General features: G+C 43.4%; 1 protein-coding gene across 1 annotated transcript in view; it reads left to right on the forward strand.

Annotated features, from left to right (window-relative positions):
• Window positions 1-19708, forward strand: part of DNAH2 (dynein axonemal heavy chain 2) — a 391751-nt gene that overhangs the window by 335942 nt on the left and 36101 nt on the right. Inside the window, exons 71-77 of the mRNA XM_073623723.1 lie at window positions 6030-6163; window positions 10795-10939; window positions 14869-15068; window positions 15518-15644; window positions 16059-16245; window positions 17349-17497; window positions 17793-17976. Of these exons, the coding sequence (XP_073479824.1) occupies window positions 6030-6163; window positions 10795-10939; window positions 14869-15068; window positions 15518-15644; window positions 16059-16245; window positions 17349-17497; window positions 17793-17976 (1126 nt within the window). The remainder of the gene's footprint in view (window positions 1-6029; window positions 6164-10794; window positions 10940-14868; window positions 15069-15517; window positions 15645-16058; window positions 16246-17348; window positions 17498-17792; window positions 17977-19708) is intronic.

Here is a 19708-nt window from a genome sequence, read left to right on the forward strand (position 1 = left end):
GGGGGCTCCTGATGCACATGGCAACAAACTGTGGGGTGTGGATGTTACTTGCCGTGACCTTGTAATGGCAACACTTTGACAGTATTATAAAAGGAAGCCAGCTGGGGAATCTAGGCTTTTTTTTTTGAGCAATTGTATTCTGTAAACGTTATTTTATTTTCAATGGAAATTATAGACCAAAAATGTAAAAACATATACATTCCATTCTATCATCTGTTCTGCTTAAAAAGACACTAAAATGAAGTTATAAAGGTAAGTTAGGTAGGTTAAAACGAAGGTACAAATCAAGATCAACATTATTTTCAAGTGTATAAAAAACTTTTTTTTTTTAGTTTTTTTTTTTAGTTTTGTGCATTTTCTTGTTATGTATTAAATAAAATGAATGGAAGCCAAAAAACATATTCATGGTAAAAAAAAAAAAAAAAAAAAAAAAAAGGAAAATATTAGCTAAGGGGAGAAAAGAGGTAAAAAAGAATAATCAGTGTTATTAAAGGGTCAAATAAGAACTCATTTTATTTAAAATTATCTGACTAATGTCAAATGCAGATTAAAGGTCAGACCTTTTTTACTTTCCTTACATGTGATTGTTTATTCTTTGCAAAGTGAAATTACACCACAATCATTACGCTCAGAGGAGAATTCCCTTGAAGAGTGCAACTTCCCTTACATAGCCTATTTGTCTGTAGTAAATCAGACCCATTGTATTATGTACATGCAACAGGGTAGATTTATTAAACACTTAAGGCCTGGAAGGATTTACCCCCCTAATGACCAGGCCATTTTTTGCGTTTTGGCACTGCGTCGCTTTAACTGTCAATTGCGCGGTCGTGCGACGTTGTACACAAACAAAATTGACATCCCTTTTATTCCCACAAATAGAGCTTTCTTTTGGTGGTATTTGATCACCTCTGTGGTTTTTATTTTTTGCGATATAAGCAAAAAAAGAGCGACAATTTTGAAAAAAAAAAACAATATTTTTTACTTTTTTGCTATAATAAATATCCAAACAAAAAAAAATGTATTCATCAGTTTAGGCCGATACGTATTCTTCTACATATAGATAGGGTATAGATTTATGGCATTTTTGTTTTATTTTATTTTTTTTTACTAGTAATGGCAGTGATCAGCGGGACTGCGACATTGCAGCGGACAGATCGGACACTTTTGACACTTTTTTGGGGCCAGTGACATTTATACAGCGATCAGTGCTATAAAAATGCTCTGGTTACTGTATAAATGTCACTGGCAGGCAAGGGGTTAACACTAGGGGGCGTTTAAGGGGTTAAATGTGTTCCCTGGGAGGTGTTTCTAACTGTGGGGGGAAGGGGATTGACTAGGAGTACAGAGAAATCGCTGTTCCTAATCACTAGGAACCGACGATCACTCTGCACTTGGGGTGGCACAGTGGTGTACTGGGTAGCACTCTTGCCCAGCAGTTAAAAGGGTCACTGGTTTGAATCCCAACCACGAGACTACCTGCCTGGAGTTTGCATGTTCTCCCTGTGCCTGCGTGGGTTTCCTCTGGTTTCCAGGTAGGTTAATTGGCTCCTGTCTAAATTGGCCCTAGTATATGTATGAATGTGAGTTAGGGACCTTAGAGTGTAAGCTCCTTGAGGGTAGGGACTGAGGGTAGTTAATGTACAATGTATATGTAAAGCACTGCATAAATTGACAGCGCTATATAAGTACCTTAAATAATAATAATAATAATACTTCCCTGTCAGAATGGTGATCTGTTTGTTTACATTGACAGATCCCCGTTCTGGCTCTCTGTGGAGTGATCGCGGGTGGCCAGCGGACATCGCGGCCGCCAGACCTGCGCATCAGCTCCCCCCCCCCCACCGTGCAGCGGGCGTGCGCGCCCCTGCTATACGACGATTCGCAGGAACGAGCTGACCTGCCAGCGATTAACGGCAAATAGAAATAGCTGTTGCACTTTGCGAGAGAATTTCCCTAGAACTTAGTGAATGTGGTGAAGTTTCACTTTACAAAGAATCACATGCAATGGAAAAAAACTGTATGCATGTGATTGAATAATGAAAGTCAGTAGAGCTTCACCTTATTCGTAAAATTCCTTTGCAAAGCGCAATTTTCCTTGCAAAGTGAGCAGTCCATTGACATTTAGTAAATGAACCTCAATGAGACTTGTGAACTGTCTGCAAGCGTCCTTTTACACAGGAACAGCTGCTTTCTGCTGTGTAGTATAAAGCAATTACTGGCTGTTAATTGGGAGTCTGTAGTTGCCGTTAATAGTGGCGGAGGGGGTGAGCGGCAGCAGGGGAAGAGGAGCTGGATGTAAGACATGCATCCCAAAAATGTTGATGTTTTTTTAGGATGTATCTCCTATGTTCAAAAGCGATTAAATGAGATACAAGTAGCATTCACAATGTTTTTTCCTTTTTTAAACAAACGTGTTTCCTCTTTCCTGTATGTTATAGCCAGACTCCGGCATATGTAACCAAGGCAAAGTAATGGGATTTTCCATAGCATTCAAACGTTTCTTTTTAGACCCACATTGTATATTTAATCCGGTAAATTCCCTTTTGTGGTTAGGCATTGCCACATACAAAACCGACAGCCCCTCTCCCTCAGCAGGGGTGCTGCTACAGAGGATTACATTTTGTTAGCCTGAACGTTGTTTGTAGAGTAGAATGGATGGATCGCGCTACATCCATAGCGACAAAGATTTTCTAGGCAATAATCTTCCTTCACCAGAAAAATCAGCCTGAAACGCTCGAGCCTTACAGACAATTTTCATAGAATATTCGATTCTTTTGTACACCCGGCTCTTTATTCTAAATAAACACTTAAAGAGGTCAACTTGGTAAAAATACCAATACATACAATAATCAATACACATTGGGGTTTATTTACTAAGACTGGAGAGTGCAAAATCTGGTGTAGCTCTGCATAGAAACCAATCGGCTTCCAGTTGTTATTTTTGTCAAAGCTTTTTTGTCAAATGATGGCTGGGCGGCTCTCGTTCTGGGTGGAAGTCATATGAGGAGAGTAAAGCCGATCAGGGGCATCTCCTCAGGTATGTAATCAGGGCACTGATCATCAGTGCCCTGATTACAATTAAGTGCCCACCACTGCCAGCAATCAGTGCCAATCAGTTCCCACAATTGCCACCAATCTGTGCCCACAAGTGCCAGCAATCAGTGGCCATTAGTGATGCCAGTCAGTGCTGGCTATCAGTGCTGCCCATCACTGCTGCCTATCAATGCTCATCACTGCTGCCCATCAGTGCCGCCTATCTGTGCCCACCAGTGCCGCCTATCTGTGCCCACCAGTGCCGCCTATCTGTGCCTATCTGTGCCCACCAGTGCCACCCATCAGTGCTCATCAGTGCCACCTATCAGTGCCCATAAATGCGGCATATATTATATGCCTCCTCATCAGTGCCACCTAATCAGTGCCCATAAGTGCCGCCTCATCAGTGCCCATAAGTGTCACCTCATCAGTGCAGCCTATCGGTGCCCATCAGTTCTGCCTCATCAGCACCCATCAGTGAAGGGGAAAAATTACTTATTTACAAAATTTACTGAGAGAAACTAAGAAAAACTTTTGGTCTTTTTTTTTTTTTTTTTTTTAGGAAAGAATAAAAAACCCAGGAGTGATAAAATACCACCAAAAGAAAGCTCTATTTGTGTGAAGAAAATGATAACAATTTCACATGGTTACAGTGTAGCATGACCGCGCAATTGTCATTCAAAGTGTGACAGCACTGAAAGCTGGAAAATGGCCTAGGCAGGAAGGGGGTGTACGTGGCATGTATTGAGGTGGTTAAAAGGGTTGTAAACCCTAGTTTTTTGTTTTTTTGTTTTTTATATAGCAAACATGTCATACTTACCTCCACTGTGCAGTTTGTTTTGCACAGAGTGGCCCCCAATCCACCTCTTCTGGGGTCCCCGGCGGCGCTTTCAGCTCCTCCCTGCATCGGGAAACCTCCTTGGGAGTCCTCGTGCGGGCGCGCTCCCGAGTTTAGGCACAGAATGTCGGACTCGGCCCCACCCCCCAGCGCCCACGTCATTGGATTTGATTGACAGCAGCGGGAGCCAATGGCTGCGCTGCTATCACTCTATCCAATCAAAAGCCAAAACAGCAGGCATAGAGGTAGAGCGCGTCTCTGCCGTGGGAACGAACGGGCTCAGGTGAGTAAAACGGGGGGCTGGTCAGTGTCAGAAGTTTTAATGCATAGGATGCATTAAGGTGAAAAAACACGAGGGTTTACAACCCCTTTAATTGAGCAAACTGAAGTAAGAAGCTAAATGGCTGCCATGCGCAGCTTCACTGGATTTTGCACTGTCTAGTCTTAGTAAATCAACCTCATTGATTTTAAGAACCTTGTTTATATGTACACTATATGGTCAAATGCTTGTGGACACCTGACCATCTCATCTTAACTACTTCCGAACCGCCGCACCCCGATATACGTCCTAAATTGAAGAGGAATATAGTTGTTATGGCAGCAGCTAGCTGCCATAACCCCGGTATCCTCTTCTTTGGCCGGCAGTCCACTTTCAGATAAAAGTGGTCTCTGCGGCGGATCCGTCGCAAGATCACTTTTATCAGCGACGAGAGAGGGCCCCCGCCGCACTCGAGTGCCCTCCCCCTGTCGGCAGCGGCAGAGGCGATCGGACCCTTTCTCCTCTGTGGTATGGAGACGAGTGAGGGAAAGATGGCCCCCACCCGTCTCCATAGCATGGCAGGGCGGAAGCGATGTCAAAATGTCACTTCCACCCATAGCTCTTAAATTTTTTTTATTTTTAATTTTTTTATTGCATGTTAGTGTAAATATGAGATCTGAGGTCTTTTTGACCCCAGATCTCATATTTAAGAGGTCCTGTCATGCTTTTTTTCTATTACAAGGGATGTTTACATTCCTTGTAATAGGAATAAAAGTGACACAATTTTTTTTTTTAAAGGACAGTGTAAAAAAAAATAATTAAAAGGTAGAATAAATAAGAAAAAAAAAAATTATACGCACCCCGTCCCACCGAGCTCGTGTGCAGAAGCGAACGTATATGTGAGTAGCGCCCGCATATGAAAAAGGTGTTCAAACCACACATGTGAGGTATCACTGCGATTGGTAGAGCAAGAGCAATAATTCTAGCCCTAGACCTCCTCTGTAACTCAAAACATGCAACCTATGGAGATTTTTAAGGGTAAAAGTTTGTCGCCATTCCATGAGCTGGCGCAATTTTGAAGTGTGAAATGTTGGGTATCAATTTACTCGGCATAACATTATCTTTCACAATATAAAAAAATTTGGGCTAACTTTACTGTTGTCTTATTTTTTAATATTTTTTTTTTAAATATTTTAATTACATTTTTCCCAAAAAAAAGTGCGCCTGTAAGACCGCTGCGCAAATACAGTGTGACAGAAAGCATTGCAACGACCGCCATTTTATTCTCTAGGGTGTTAGAAAAAAAATGTATAATGTTTGGGGGTTCTATGTAATTTTCTAGCAAAAGAACCTGTTTTTAACTTGTAAACAACAAATCTCAAAAAGAGGCTGGGTCCTTAACTGGTTAATGAGTTTGATTAATGTTCCAAAGCCATGGGCATTTTAATGTATCCCCCCTCCCCTACTTTGTGGCTATAGCACCCCCCACTGTTCTGGGAAGAGTTTTCACAAGATTTTGGAGTGTGCCTGTGGGAATTTGTGCCAGTTCAGCAAATAGAACATTTGTGAGGTCAGGTACTCATGGTGGATGAGAAGACCGGGCTCACAATTGGTGTACCAGTTCATCCCAAAGGCGCGTTTAGTAGTATTGAGGTCAGATCTCTGTGCAGGACACTCCACTTCCTCCACACCAAACTCATCATACCATGTCTTTATGGAGCTGGCTTTGTACACGGGGGGGCACAGTCATGCTGGAACAGAAAAGGGTTTCAACCAATCTGTTGCCACAAGGTTGGAAATGCACCATTGTCCAAAATGTGTTTGTATGTTGGGTTCACCACCATATTATAAACCTACCTCTCATGCAGCCTTTCTGGATCATTCTCTGTATCAATGCAGGGTCTAGAAGCTCAGCTATTGGGCAGCGTGGTGAAGAAGGAACGCCCGGAGCTCGAGGATCAGAAACAGTCGTTAGTCCTGAACATTGCTGCTGGGAAACGCAAATTGCAAGACCTGGAGGATGAAATTCTCAGGTGGGGATGCACATGGACGTGCCTGGGCTTACTCCAATGATCTCATCACATGCAGACCCGACGTTCAGATCACAAGCATTTCTTATTGGTCATCCTACCTTATGTCTTCTGCAGTGCCATACAGACAAACACTGAGGCAATCACATCCGTCACTATACCAGGGAAGCTTACACTCTAATATTCCACCACGGCCACACACTATTGTTATACATTTGTATTGCACTGACATATTCAGCAGTGCTGTATAGAGAACACTGAACCAGTCACACCAGTCTTCACCAGTGGAGCTTACACTCTAAGGCCACCACCAAAATCACACACTATTAATATTATTATGATTATTATACAATTAAAAATTTTGGTAGAAGCCAACTAAACTATACAATGTGTATGATGTGAGTCTAAAAATTAGGTAAATGATTTTATGACAGATTTTATGGGAAATATTGAGGGTTCACATGCATAGAAGGGCACAGGTCCCCAAATCCAATTCAGGGGGAAATCGTCCAATGGGAACACTAGTTCTGGTGACTTTGAGGTCCCTAAGATATTCCCTTAATTTGTAGGGATTTTCTCTCATTTCCTGTTTGGCTATGGGACTGGAAGTGAATGTAAATCTCCCCAATGGGACACAGATAGCAAAAATAAGCCTTACAGGTTTACATAATTCTACGATAAGGTGACCCTATCAGGGTGTGAAAATCAAAGCAATGTTCCCTGCAATAGAAGAGATGTCATATTTTGGTGGCCCATGCCTCCTGTCTTCCCCTGTGTTCATGTTTTTCACATTGGTTTGGGAGTGTCGGATGTCCCCCACTGTGTGCTGGTTCATTCCTGTGAACCCTTTGTTACTAAAAGACTCAGCAGTGACCTAGGGGTCACAGGAAGGAACCATGGCACCTGGCGGGGGAAACAGGCCAGAATCCTGGAAATGTCAAATGCTAAAGAATCTGATGAAGTCTGATGTAGGTAGGAGACATGGGCTGCCAGAGAGGTGAGTATAATACATACCTCTTCTATTGTAGGGCACCTTCTTGTAGACCCCATTCACACCTGAGCATTTTGAAGAGTGTTTTCTGAAGCACTTTAACATTTAACATCAAGATTCTCATATATTCAAGGCTGGCTGTTCACACCTGAGCTTCGTTTTGTTTGAAGCTTGTCACTCGAAAAAGTACATCAGCTTCTTTGAGGCACAGTCATACATTTTTTTGTCCCTATAGACTGCAATGAAAGTGTATGTAACATGCCTGAAAAGTGCATAATGCATGTTTTCTTGCCTCTCCGTCTCCTAGTAACTAGCTTTCCATTGGCTAAAACAAAAAATACTCAAGAAAGAAACTGCCCAAAAAACACATGTACAAACACTTATGCCCCGTACACGCAATCGGACATTCCGACAACAAATGTTGGATGTGAGCTTGTTGGCTGAAAGTCAGACTGTGTGTATTCTACATTGAACATTTGTTGTCGGACTTTCCACCAACAAATGTTGGCTAGCAGGTTCTCAAATTTTCCGCCAACAAAACTTTGTTGTCAGAATTTCCGATCGTGTGTACACAAGTCCGATGCACAAAAGTTCACGCATGCTCAGAATCAAGCAGAAGGAGCCGCACTGGCTTTTGAACTTCCTTTTTCTAGGCTCATCGTATGTCTTGTACGTCACCACGTTCGTAATTGTTGGCCAACATTTGTGTGACCGTGTGTATGCAAGACAAGTTGGAGCCAACAACCTTCATACAAAATTCCACAGTTTTGTTGTTGGAAAGTCCGATTGTGTGTACGGGGCATAAGAAAAAAAAATGCACCAAAGAAGCTAATAATGCTCTTGTGTGACCCTAGCCTTAGAATTTTCTTTCACCCTGACTGGGTCATTTTAATGATCAAAATACAATAGGAACACCAAACCAAATGGTGAAAGAGTCCCCATCACTTTAGTGGTTCAAAGTATGATCACATAAAACAACCAATGAGCCTCAGAGGCAAAAAGCACTTCTTTTCATCTTAGAAATGTTATAGGAGTTTAGGTGGACACAGTAACATAAATTACAGGTCTAAAAAAAAAAAAAATCTATCTTGCTTAATCGTGGAAGATCAGTGAGTTGATATAACAGTGGTGGCAGCAGCTGGTATAAGGGCTGAGTCCACTCAAAGGTGAACTCCAGGCACGACCGGGACTAGGGGTGGGCAGAAGGGGAAGTTGCCCTGGGCAGAGCGTGTATTGTAGAGATGGGGGTAGTTCCTTGTATAAGGCTGACAGGAGTGGTGACAGCGGCATCACTAACTCTGTCAGCCCAGCGCTGGAAGGGGCAAGGAGAGGAGGTGCGGGCTGTGCTCTCTCTCTCCTGTGTCCTCATAGGCTTGCAAATGAAGAGGGGGCACAATTTGGCATCTTTGCCCTAGGCATTGGATGATCTTGTCTTGACTCTAATGCCGCGTACACATGGTCGGAAATGGATGTGAGCTTGTTGTCGGAAAGTCCGACCGTGTGTATGCTCCATCGAAACGTTTGCTGTCGGACTTTACACCAACAAATGTTTGATAGCAGGTTCTCAAATTTTCTGCCAACAAAACTTTGTCCGATCGTGTGTACACAAGTCCGTCGCACAAAAGTTCACACATGCTCGGAATCGAGCAGAAGGAGCCGCACTGGCTATTGAACTTCCTTTTTCGCGTTCCCATGTTTGTAATTGTTGGCCAACATTTGTGTGACCGTGTGTATGCAAGACAAATTGGAGCCAACATCCGTCTAACAAAAATCCACGGTTTTGTTGGCTGAAAGTCCGATCGTGTGTACGCAGCATAAGTATGTTTTTGTTAGCTTTTTGTATACCTATATTGATCCAGCTTGGACCAATTTAAGTGTTTCATCATATGCCATACCTCACCGTTCCCTTTGGAGGTGGAGAATCACTGTAGTAGACTATCTTCTGGGTCCTGTACCAAGCAGCGCTCTGCTACATAGTGAACACATGAGGTCATTTGGAAGGAAAAAACCCAATTCCCTCAACAAGACCGAATGTACTATAAACAAAAGTGGATTCAGCCCAGCTCTGTCCAAGCCACGCTCCCGATGCATTAGGTTTCCATGACTAAGCCTCCTGGGTGGGGTGAAACATGTCAGAGACGTGCCTCAGACAGAGCCTGGCTGAATCCACTTTCATTTATAGTACATTTAGGTTTTGTTGGTGTGCAGCAATTATTTTTCTTTCCTTCCTATGACTGTATGCATTGAGCCAGTATGTGCTCTTTCCATGCCGGTACCCCCCTTTTGTGTGAGCCACTGGAGATGGGATCCTTGAGCGGCACCTGAAGTTTTTGTAGTTTTATGGTCAAGGGAGGTCACTTGCTTGGCATGGGTGCCATTCAGGGAATGCCTTCTAATTTTTTCAATGAATGCAAAGCATTCTTTAAATGGATGAGGTAGAGATTGTGACATTGTTGCCCCACTTCTCCACCTCGTTCAATCAGGGAACACCCTGCATTCACTAAGAAAAACTCAAGGTGTTCTCTGAATGGCACCCGTGCCAAGCAAGCAGGCCCATGTGTTAACTATGTGGTAGCGCAGCCACTCAGCACAAGATCTAGAAGACAGTGAGAATCACCATAGTAGCAGAGGCCACTACAGTGATTCCCAGCTTCCACAGGTATTGGGCAGATATGTCATATACATGCATACATTGATGCAAGCTGGAATTCAGCTTTAAAGGGGAAGTCCACCCTAACACTAAAATCTCTACATCTACAGCTATCCACGATCTAAGACTAACCTGCAGTATCTAGCCCTGTAAAAAAGAAATCAGTATACATCAAGGGTCTCAAGCTGGCAGCCCTCCAGCTGTTGCAAAACTACAAGTCCCATGAGGCATTGCAAGACTGACAGTTACAAGCACGACTCCATCAGGCAGAGTCATGATGGGACTTGTAGTTCTGCAACAGCTGGAGGGCCACCGGTTTAAGACCCCTGGTATACATACCTTTCCTGAAGCCGCTCCGCTCTGGTCCCACGCTGAGCTGTCAGCGGCTGCTTTGTTATGCAGGCAGGTGCAGAAGAGGCAGCTGACAACGGAAGCCCCATAGTAAGTCTATTGGTGACGTCACTTCCCATTAATTTTGCATCCGTTGTCGGCTGTCTTCTCTGCAGAGCTTCCACTGCTGGAGATCCCGGACTGGAGCGACTTCAGAAAAGGTATGTATACCGAATTCTTCTTTACAGGGCTAAATAGGTTAGTCTTAGATTGTGGATGCCTGTAGATGTAGAGATTTTAGTGTTAGGGTGGACTTCCCCTTTAAACTCTGAGACATTTTCTAAACCCTGATAAAGGAGGAGTGGTTTTGCCTCCAAAACATGTTTGATGTTTTATGTGATCATACTATGAACCATTAAAGCAGTTCACTCTCTTCACCATTTGGTTTGGTGTTCCTACTGTATTTTGATGTTTTGAGTCACATTCTTGGTACCCACTTAGGGAGAGTCTTGCCAGAGAACATGCTTGATGATTAAGTTCTCCCTACTACTTTTAATAAATAAGTGTTGATGTCCCAGAGCCTCCGGGATATGTCTTTCTGGAGAATAGATTTAAGAGTCTGGTCCTCTAATCTTTCTTTTGATGGGTGTGATGATCTCATAGGCTGCTGAATGAGGCAACAGGATCTCTTCTGGATGATGTGCAACTAGAAAACACTCTGCAGACATCGAAAGTGACAGCGACTGAAGTGAGCAAGCAGTTAGAGAGCAGTGAGGAAACTGAAGAGAAGATAGATTTAGCCAGAGAGGTGAGAGGTGACCACTATCCAAGACCAATAGCTGAGTTTTCACAGCTGCTACCTAGAGAGCTGGGACAAGAGAGAAGGCGGAAAAAAGCACTTTAAATAATATTTATGCACAAGTACTATTAGATGACTAGCAAGAGAAATAGCATGGATCACTTTAAACTGTGTCTAACTTTTTTTACATACTTTTTCATTGGGAGATTCACCCTCCCTGTTTGTCCTGGTAATCATTAAAAGAGAAGTATGGGAATTTGTTTTATTTTAGAATCACACTTACTAGGGTTGTCCCAATACCACTTTTTTTAGGACCGAGTACAAGTACCGATACTTTTTTCAAGTACTCGCCGATACCGATTACCGATACTTTTTTTTTAATGTCATGTGACAGTGTATTTTTTTTTTTTTTTTTAACAGTGCTTTCCTTTTTTTTGGGCAGGGGGGGTGAACGGTGTATGTGTGTGTTTTTTTTTTTTTATTTACAATTTTTTTCTTTTTTACAATAATATTTTTTTATTCTTTATTGCAATGTGTGTTTTTTTTTTTTTTGTTGTTATTTTTTTAATCAGCCCTGTTGGGGGGGCTTTGGTGAGATATCAGGGGTCTTAACAGACCTCTGATATCCCCCCCCTTGAGACAGAGAAAGAGACCGAGGATAGAGATTCCCCAGTCCCTTTCTCTGCAGCCTCAGCTGCACTGAAAATGAATGGAGAGAAGACAGCGGCTCCTCTCCATTCATAAACTGACACATCGTAATCACAGGAGATTACAATGTTTCAGTTATGTGAATGGACAGAGTCAGCTGACTCTATCCATTCACGAAGGAGGAGGAGGAGGACAGCACAACGGAGGGGACAGAGAAGGAGAGGGGGACAGCAGAACGGAGGGGACAGAGAAGGAGAGGGGAACGGCGGAACGGAGGGGGACAGCGGAGAGGCACAGAGAAGGAGAGAGGAATGGAGGGGGACAGCGGAGAGGCACAGAGAAGGAGAGAGGAACTGAGGGGGACAGCGGAGAGGCACAGCAGAACGGAGGGGACAGCGGAGGTGGACAGAGAAGGAGAGGGGAACGGAGGGGGACAGCGGAGAGGCACAGAGAAGGAGAGAGGAACGGCGGAACGGAGGGAGACAGCGGAGGGGGACAGGGGAACGGAGGGGGCATGGAGGAGGATGCAGGGGACAGTCAGCGGTGACCGATCACAGCCGTATGTCACTAAAGCCGCTGGGGGAGAATCTTGTAACTCCCCCACGCGGCGATCACAGCTGTCTTCTAGGTATCGGGGGAAGCATCTGGAGCATTTGCCCGAGTACAAGTACTTGGGCAAATGCTCGGTATCGGTGCCGATACCGATTCTAGTATCGGTATTGGGACAACCCTAACACTTACCTAGGTGGATGCAGCATCTGTCCCCCAAAGGCTCTAAGGCTGAGAACCGAGCGATCAAACACCGCCGATTGCTCAGTTCTCAGAGCTCCCTGAGCAGAGAGCTGAGGACTGTCAGCCACCGCTGTCTGCTCTGCCCCTGGTTTTCCTGACACCAAGAGAAAAATGGTGGCAGGGGAGGGACCTCCAGCTGATTGACAGCCTCAGCTCTTTTTTCTGAACTCTGACAAGCTTTATAATATCTCCATTTTGAACGGATGTAGAAAGAAAACTACAGATAAACAGGTTCAACTTATGTAGGGGATTTGTTTCATCTCTGTTTATCACCTGAGGATTCATGTAAGTGTGTATAACTACTTTTATGCCGGCCATACACAGTTCGAATTTCATAAGAATTTTCTTTAGAAAATCGTATGAAAGAATTTTCGTATGTATTTCGCACCATTAGTGGGCTGCAACAACGGCCGATTTTCGTGCGGCAATCAGATTTGAGGAATTGGACATGTTGGAAATTTTTAGAAAAACAAACGATTTTCTAATCAATTATGGGAGAATCGTGCGAGAAATGTAATAAGAAAAGAAAATTTACGGAGAGAAAAGAAGATTCCCGGCCAAGAAAATTCTTTTCTGTAGCAACATGCGGTGAAATTGAAGGCTTGGTCGGCCGAATTTTGAAAATCAATGGTGGCACCATCGGATCACAAAAAAAAATGAACTTTCTGATTTTGAAAAGAAAATTTGTTCGAAATTCGACCGTGTATGGCCTGCTTAAGTTTAAAGGTATCTATATATTATAGAGTTGTTCTTTTTAATGGTGCTTGAAAGGTTATGCCAAAAAGACCACACCAATTTTTTTGCACCAAAATCTAACTACAGTGGAACCTTGGATTACGAGCATAATCCATTCCAGGAGAATGCTTGTAATCGGAAGCACTCGCATATCAAAGCGAGTTTCCCCATAGGAATCAATGGAAACAAAGATAATTAGTTCTGCATTGACTTCTATTGCATGCAATACCGCATGTGGCCAGAGTTGGGGGGCGCCGGAGAGCCTCGGAAATATTCGGGGACAGCTCGGCTGAACTCGGAAATCCTCGGAAAGGCTCGGAAACACTCGGGAACTGAGTATTTCTGAGTATTTCCGAGTGATTCCAAGTATTTCCAAACGGCTCCGAACCATTCCGAGTGTCACTGGCGCCCCCGAACCTCTGGCCAACTGAAGTACTGCACACCACATTAGCTTGAATTCTGCTCGTTTTGTGAGACAACACTCGCAAACCGAGTCAGGATTTTTTAAAAAAAGTTGCTCATCTTTCAAAATGCTCATTAACCGCGTTACTTGGTAACCAAAGTTTCACTGTATTTCCTACTCAAAAAATAGTATAGTTCTGCTTTACAGTGTATGTAAACCCAAGAACATAAATTGTAAAATGTTGCAGCTTGCCAGTTTTTTTTTTTTTTAACAAGTAATTTGTTTTCAGTTTTGATGCATTACAAAGCTTTGAATTGAAAAAGACATCATAGTAAAATGACACATTCCATTCCATATACAGATAAAAAAACATTAGCTTACCAATCCTTAGATGAAGTGGCTGCAGTAGTTTTCATCTTTCGGGTCTTTTTCCTTTTATTTTTAACTGGTGATCCATCCAGTAACACACTTCCTGTTCTATGGTGACAATGCTCACTCACCGTATTGTATCTGTGTAGGACAAATGTTGTCACTCTAGGACAGGAGGTTTCTAAGGACTACAGAGCACCTCCCACCTACAATACGGAGAAGGGGTGCTCTGTAGTCCTAACACACTTTTCTAAAAACATTGTTTGAAGTAAGACTGCAGAGTGCACAGGACAATGCTGCACTTCTGTCAGGATCAACGGGTGTTTTTTTTTCTCTTATTGAACAGATAAAATAAAACACTTTCAATGAGTATTGAAGAAAATCTCCTTATAGCTGCACATCAAAAACGATCCCATAAATCTTGAATGTATGGCAACCTAAGCCTGGGCTCCAACCAGGCCACGTCTCCGACGCATTTCACTCCGCCCCTCTGAGCTTAATCACGGGGAGTGTTTTCTTCAATACTCAGTGACGGTAGAAGTCAGGACAAGCTCCCTCCCAAGCCAGCACTCACAGCAGTGGACACCGAGTGGACCCTCCCAAGCCTGAGCAGCTCACATACTGGGTTTCCTTAGAAAACACTTTGAATAGTATATTTAACAGATCAAATGAGCTAATTGTCAGGGTTTACATACACTTTAATATATCACAGACCATTTTGGGAAAAAGATTTGGAAAAGCTGCTTTAAACTTTTATACAGAGCTCATGTCCATCTCCTAGGTACCCGTCTAACCCATCAGAGCACACACAAGAGTACATGTATCCCAGCTGAAAAAGTCTCATGTATTATCACTGTAGGTGTAGGAGTCACCCATGTTATTTCTGTAATGGAACAGCGCCACCTGTTGGGAGTACTGTGCAAAGTACTGCTCCTTCTACTAACCCACCTTTACATCTCATCATCCAGTTATCTCCATCCTTTCATCCTAGGCATACCGTCCTTGTGCCCAGCGGGCTTCACTCCTTTTCTTTGTCCTGAATGACCTCGGGAGGATTGACCCTATGTACCAGTTCTCTCTGGACTCCTATATTGACCTTTTTCACCTGTGTATCGACAAAAGCAAACGCAACTTGAACCTGGACGAGAGAATCGCCAACCTCAATGAGTACCACACATACGCAGTCTACAGGTGAGAACTTATCTGGGGGGGTGCCATAAACCCAGGACCAACATTATTCCATGGCAAAGTCAAAGGGAACCTTCATTCACTGCCAGGAATGATAACAGAGACATCTTGCTAGTGGAGTCCACAAGACGTTTAAGCAGCCCACAGTCCAGACTCTACCCCTAACCAAAATATCTGGGTGGGATGAGACTTTAACTAACCTCTTTGAAAAAAAAGGCTCCATAATTGTCCATACTTGGCAAGGTGATAGTAGAAAGTAAAAAGGGCAAGTATTCAAGCAAGTAAAAAAAAAAAAAAGTATAATTTGATTTTAAAAATATATAAACGGTACTAATACATTTCCTTTAATATCTCACACATGTTCCAAAAGTGTGTAGTATAGTCCATTGAGCATGCTGCATGATAAGGTCATTTAGGAGACATTATATTGATGTTGTTCCTTATCTTGCCAGGTACACGTGTCGGGCTCTGTTTGAAAGGCACAAGCTCCTCTTCAGTTTCCAGATGTGTGCCAAGATCCTGGAGGTGGAAGGAAAACTCAATATGGATGAATATAATTTCTTCCTGCGTGGAGGCGTGGTGGGTACCCCAGAGGCACCATTTGTAATGTGGTGACAACTCGCCAGTTGCAGAATCTCTAGAAAGTGCTATAAAAATACTTAGCAGTTTTCATAGGTTACTCTGTGGCTGATTGGATGAAGGCAACACTGCAGATTCAGATATCCAGAGAGCGAGGAAGTGACTTGAGCAGACAGGAGATGGGATGGGTGCCATTCAGAGAACACCTGGCATTTTTCTCATTGAATGCAAGGCATTCTGTGATTGGACAAGGTGGAAAAGCAGAGCAGTGATGCAATGATCTTATCCAATGAAAAGCAGATGTTCTTTGCCTTGCCCTGTCCCATATACCAATTTTGTTGGTGTTAATTTGTCTCCAGTGATAGGATAGTAAATGCCATAGGGTTTGACTGATGGTATGTGTTTCAATCACAGGTGCTGGATCGAGAAGAACAAATGGATAATCCGTGCCCAGGCTGGCTGTCCGATGCCAACTGGGACAACATAACAGAACTTGACAAACTGACCAACTTCCACGGCATCATGAACTCTTTTGAGCAGTACCCATGTGACTGGAACCAGTGGTATACCAGTCCTGAGCCTGAAAGTGCTTGCCTGCCAGGTACGGCAATGGGTGCTGCACTGAACCCGTGTTACTGGTACCCATTATAATGTGTTACTGGTACCCATTATAGCGCCACTGTTTATCAATATTGAACTGCAACTGATAATGATATAGGCAACATGACAAGGAGAAAATTAAAAATTGTTTTGGGTAAGCTGATGAAGTACAGTGCTGTGAAAAATATTTGCAGTTCTCTATCTTTTTCAACTTTATATTATTCAGATATTTGTGTTACTTCTAGAAGTGAGAATGAAGTCTTAATGAAAGGAAATCTAAACCATGCAGTCGTAAAATGCAATTGCCCTTTCTCACCTAGTAATGGGTTGTGCTCTCTTTAGCTGCAGTCCCTGCAACTTACTGTACCTTACATAATGCAGCATTGGTCAGTTTATTTTTATTTTGTTATGTGGAAGGACAGCATCTTTAAGGAATGGTGCTAACAGTCAATTATCAAGCTTCTGCACTGACGTATAAGAGGAAGAGTGGGGATTAAGCCACAAGCTCCTCTATAACCATGCTTACCAACATATTAATCCCAGTCCTCAGGACATTGCCACCCCAACCCACTGCCTACACCTGAAACACCCACTTTATAGACAGTCACACCGAGACCATGCCCACTATTAGGTATTGCTCCGCCTCTAAATATGCAGGAACCACCCACTGGCAGCCCTTGATTAATACCCTTTTTTGAGTTGCTGCCCAGGCCAGGGATGCTGTGATCCCAGGACACAGAATTATTGGGACAGAGGTTCCAGATACAGCCCTGTCCCAGAAAATCCAGGACACTTGCATCTATGATAATACCTATAACTCCCGGGTATGTAACTTCTCTTCCCCAGATGAATGGAGCTACAGGGTAGAAAAGGGAGTACATGCAGCTGGTGGAGTGGTCATTAGAATGAACCTGTTTTATGGCCCTGCATGACCAAAGCACAGGTTCATTTTAAAATGACACAAAAAAAAACATTCTTCCCATATGTAATGTACAGTGACCAGTTTGGGTCTGACTTATTACAGTGGATTCAGGATATAACCTTGCTTACTTTTTCTAACTGCCACGTCATTAGCAGTTGGTCAACCTGCTGTTTGTTTTGCAGGGGAATGGGAAAATGCCTGCAGTGAGGTGCAGCGGATGCTGATTGTACGCTCGCTGCGCCAGGATAGGGTGGCTTTCTGCGTCACCGCCTTCATCATCAACAACCTGGGATCAAAATTCACAGAACCACCCGTGCTGGACATGAGAGCGGTGAGCAGGGGGAGGGCTTAAGGTTTTTTTGAAAAATCAAATGTAACACTCAATATTGCTTTGTGGTACATCCTGCTGTATACAATCCTTTGCTTGCTGAGGAGAAAAGGAACAGAGTTGAGAATTTTGGCACAGAGATCTCACTGTTGGAGTATCTAAGATTTATAAGCCAAGAGCTGACTTAGCCCACATTCTCCACCTACTGTATAACTGAAATATCATTTTTGAGTAGGCTGAGCTAAATCAGTTGTTCTGGTGTCCATAACATAAGCTGGCCTCCTCTCTTTTCTTTCAGGTGGTTGATGACTCCCTCCCTCGTTCTCCACTGGTATTTGTTCTCTCCCCAGGCGTGGATCCCACGGGTGCTCTTCAACAACTAGCTGAGCAGTGCCACATGTCGCAGCGTTTCCAGACTCTGTCCCTGGGACAAGGCCAAGCACCCATCGCTACTTGCATGATCAAAGAAGGAGTGAAGGAAGGTGAGGCTCAGATCTGCTACATCCCACCACATAACACACAAGAGTCTGAGGGAAAGGGGCAGAGATTATACAAAAGGTTCTTATAGTGAAAGCCATAGTTGTGTGAGTGCAGGGAACCTATCACTACAAACAGAAGTAGAGTGTTTCATACAGTAGGTGGATGATAGCAAACACATACCACTGAATTACCAGGTCTTGTCTTCAGCCTTTTTCCTCTGTCTGGCCAGATAGACTACCCCTTCTTGGGCTCAGACCAAGGGAACCCTTTAGGGGTACTTGAGTACAACTGCCCTTTTAATGTTGGTCGTCAGCAACCCCACCTCCCTCAAGTGCTCCTCTTACCCATTTGCTGTGTGGCCTCCTGGACAGGACAGGTAAAGTCTTTAGGCCTGGTTCTACTTCTTTTATGACCATAGACTGTTGGCTTGGCTCGGTTGACAACTTTCCAATATGGATAAATAGAGAAGCCAGGGTAGTTTCATAGAGAAGCTGTGCAGCATAGTGAAGATCTCTGTGGATCTCAAACAGTCAGCTTAAGACTTTGGGGGTGCCAGCATTTAATGGATAACTGTACTGAAATAACTTACTACCAACCTTACTGTTGTTGCTAATGTAACTTGCACTTTAGGAAGTGATTTGATCTATCTGTTTAGTGATTGATCACTACTCTTAATGATTTATCACAACAAGCTGTGGTGATTGAGCATTACTCTTGATCATTTATCGTTGATGACTGTAGAAACAAAACTGAGCTTCTAAAAATTGTCTTTTTAGCTCATTCTTCTGATCAGAATCATCCCAAAAATGATGCTTCCAGCATTTTTATGGCCTCATCTGTTAACCGCTACCGAAACTTCTTTTCTCTAGCCTTAAAGTATGCATAGACAGCTTACCAGATACTCTTTGCTAGAAATCAATTATGAGCCTCCTTACCATTTACATGTGAAGGATCTCGTGGCTCGAATTTAGTTTGGCGGAACTCCCGCACAGGAAGCGTCTCTTGATGGGGAACGCCAATTTAGTACTACCTAATTAAGTACATCAAGGAAATCACTGGGGGTAAGAGTACTGTCCTCCCCCAGAAAAAAAAAAAAACTTATGCTGCTGAGACTGGGAAAACTTTTTTTTTCCCCCTCTCAGATGGCCTCAAGCCCAAATTCAAGTCCAAATTTGGAGCACCCTTGCGCCAGAAGACGTGAACCTCCAAACCAGCCTAATCTAGGTCCAAGCTCTTTTTCCAATAAAGTGTGCCCCACTTATTAGTGTGGGGGGGAAATCTATCGGCCTCCTTGGCCATCTGGTCTCAAGAAATCTCAAATGTTTGGGTCCAGATCATTACTTCCAGAGCCTACAAACTAGAGTTTTGGACTTTGCCTCCTCTCTACTTTTTACTTTCAAATTAGCCATCTTCCACGTATACATCTGGCAGATCTCTACACTGCTATTCGCCAGCTTCTCCCACAAGGGGTTGCCACCCCAGTTCCAGATGTTTTGGACACAAAAACTCTCAAAAGTTGTGTAAGGAATTTGCCAGGTCGGTCATTGCCTCCCTTCTACCAAGGGAACTTCTTGCCTCCCGTGATATCAAGGATGTATACTTACACATTCCCAACTTTCCTCCCCATCAAGGCTATATGCGTTTTGCTGTGGGCACACAGCATATCAGTTTGTCACTCTTCCCTCTGGCCTATCCAAGGCCCTCTAGGTCTCCACCAAGATGCTTTCCCTAGTC

The sequence above is a fragment of the Aquarana catesbeiana genome, linkage group LG03, assembly GCF_042186555.1.
Source record: "Aquarana catesbeiana isolate 2022-GZ linkage group LG03, ASM4218655v1, whole genome shotgun sequence".
Taxonomy (NCBI): domain Eukaryota; kingdom Metazoa; phylum Chordata; class Amphibia; order Anura; family Ranidae; genus Aquarana; species Aquarana catesbeiana.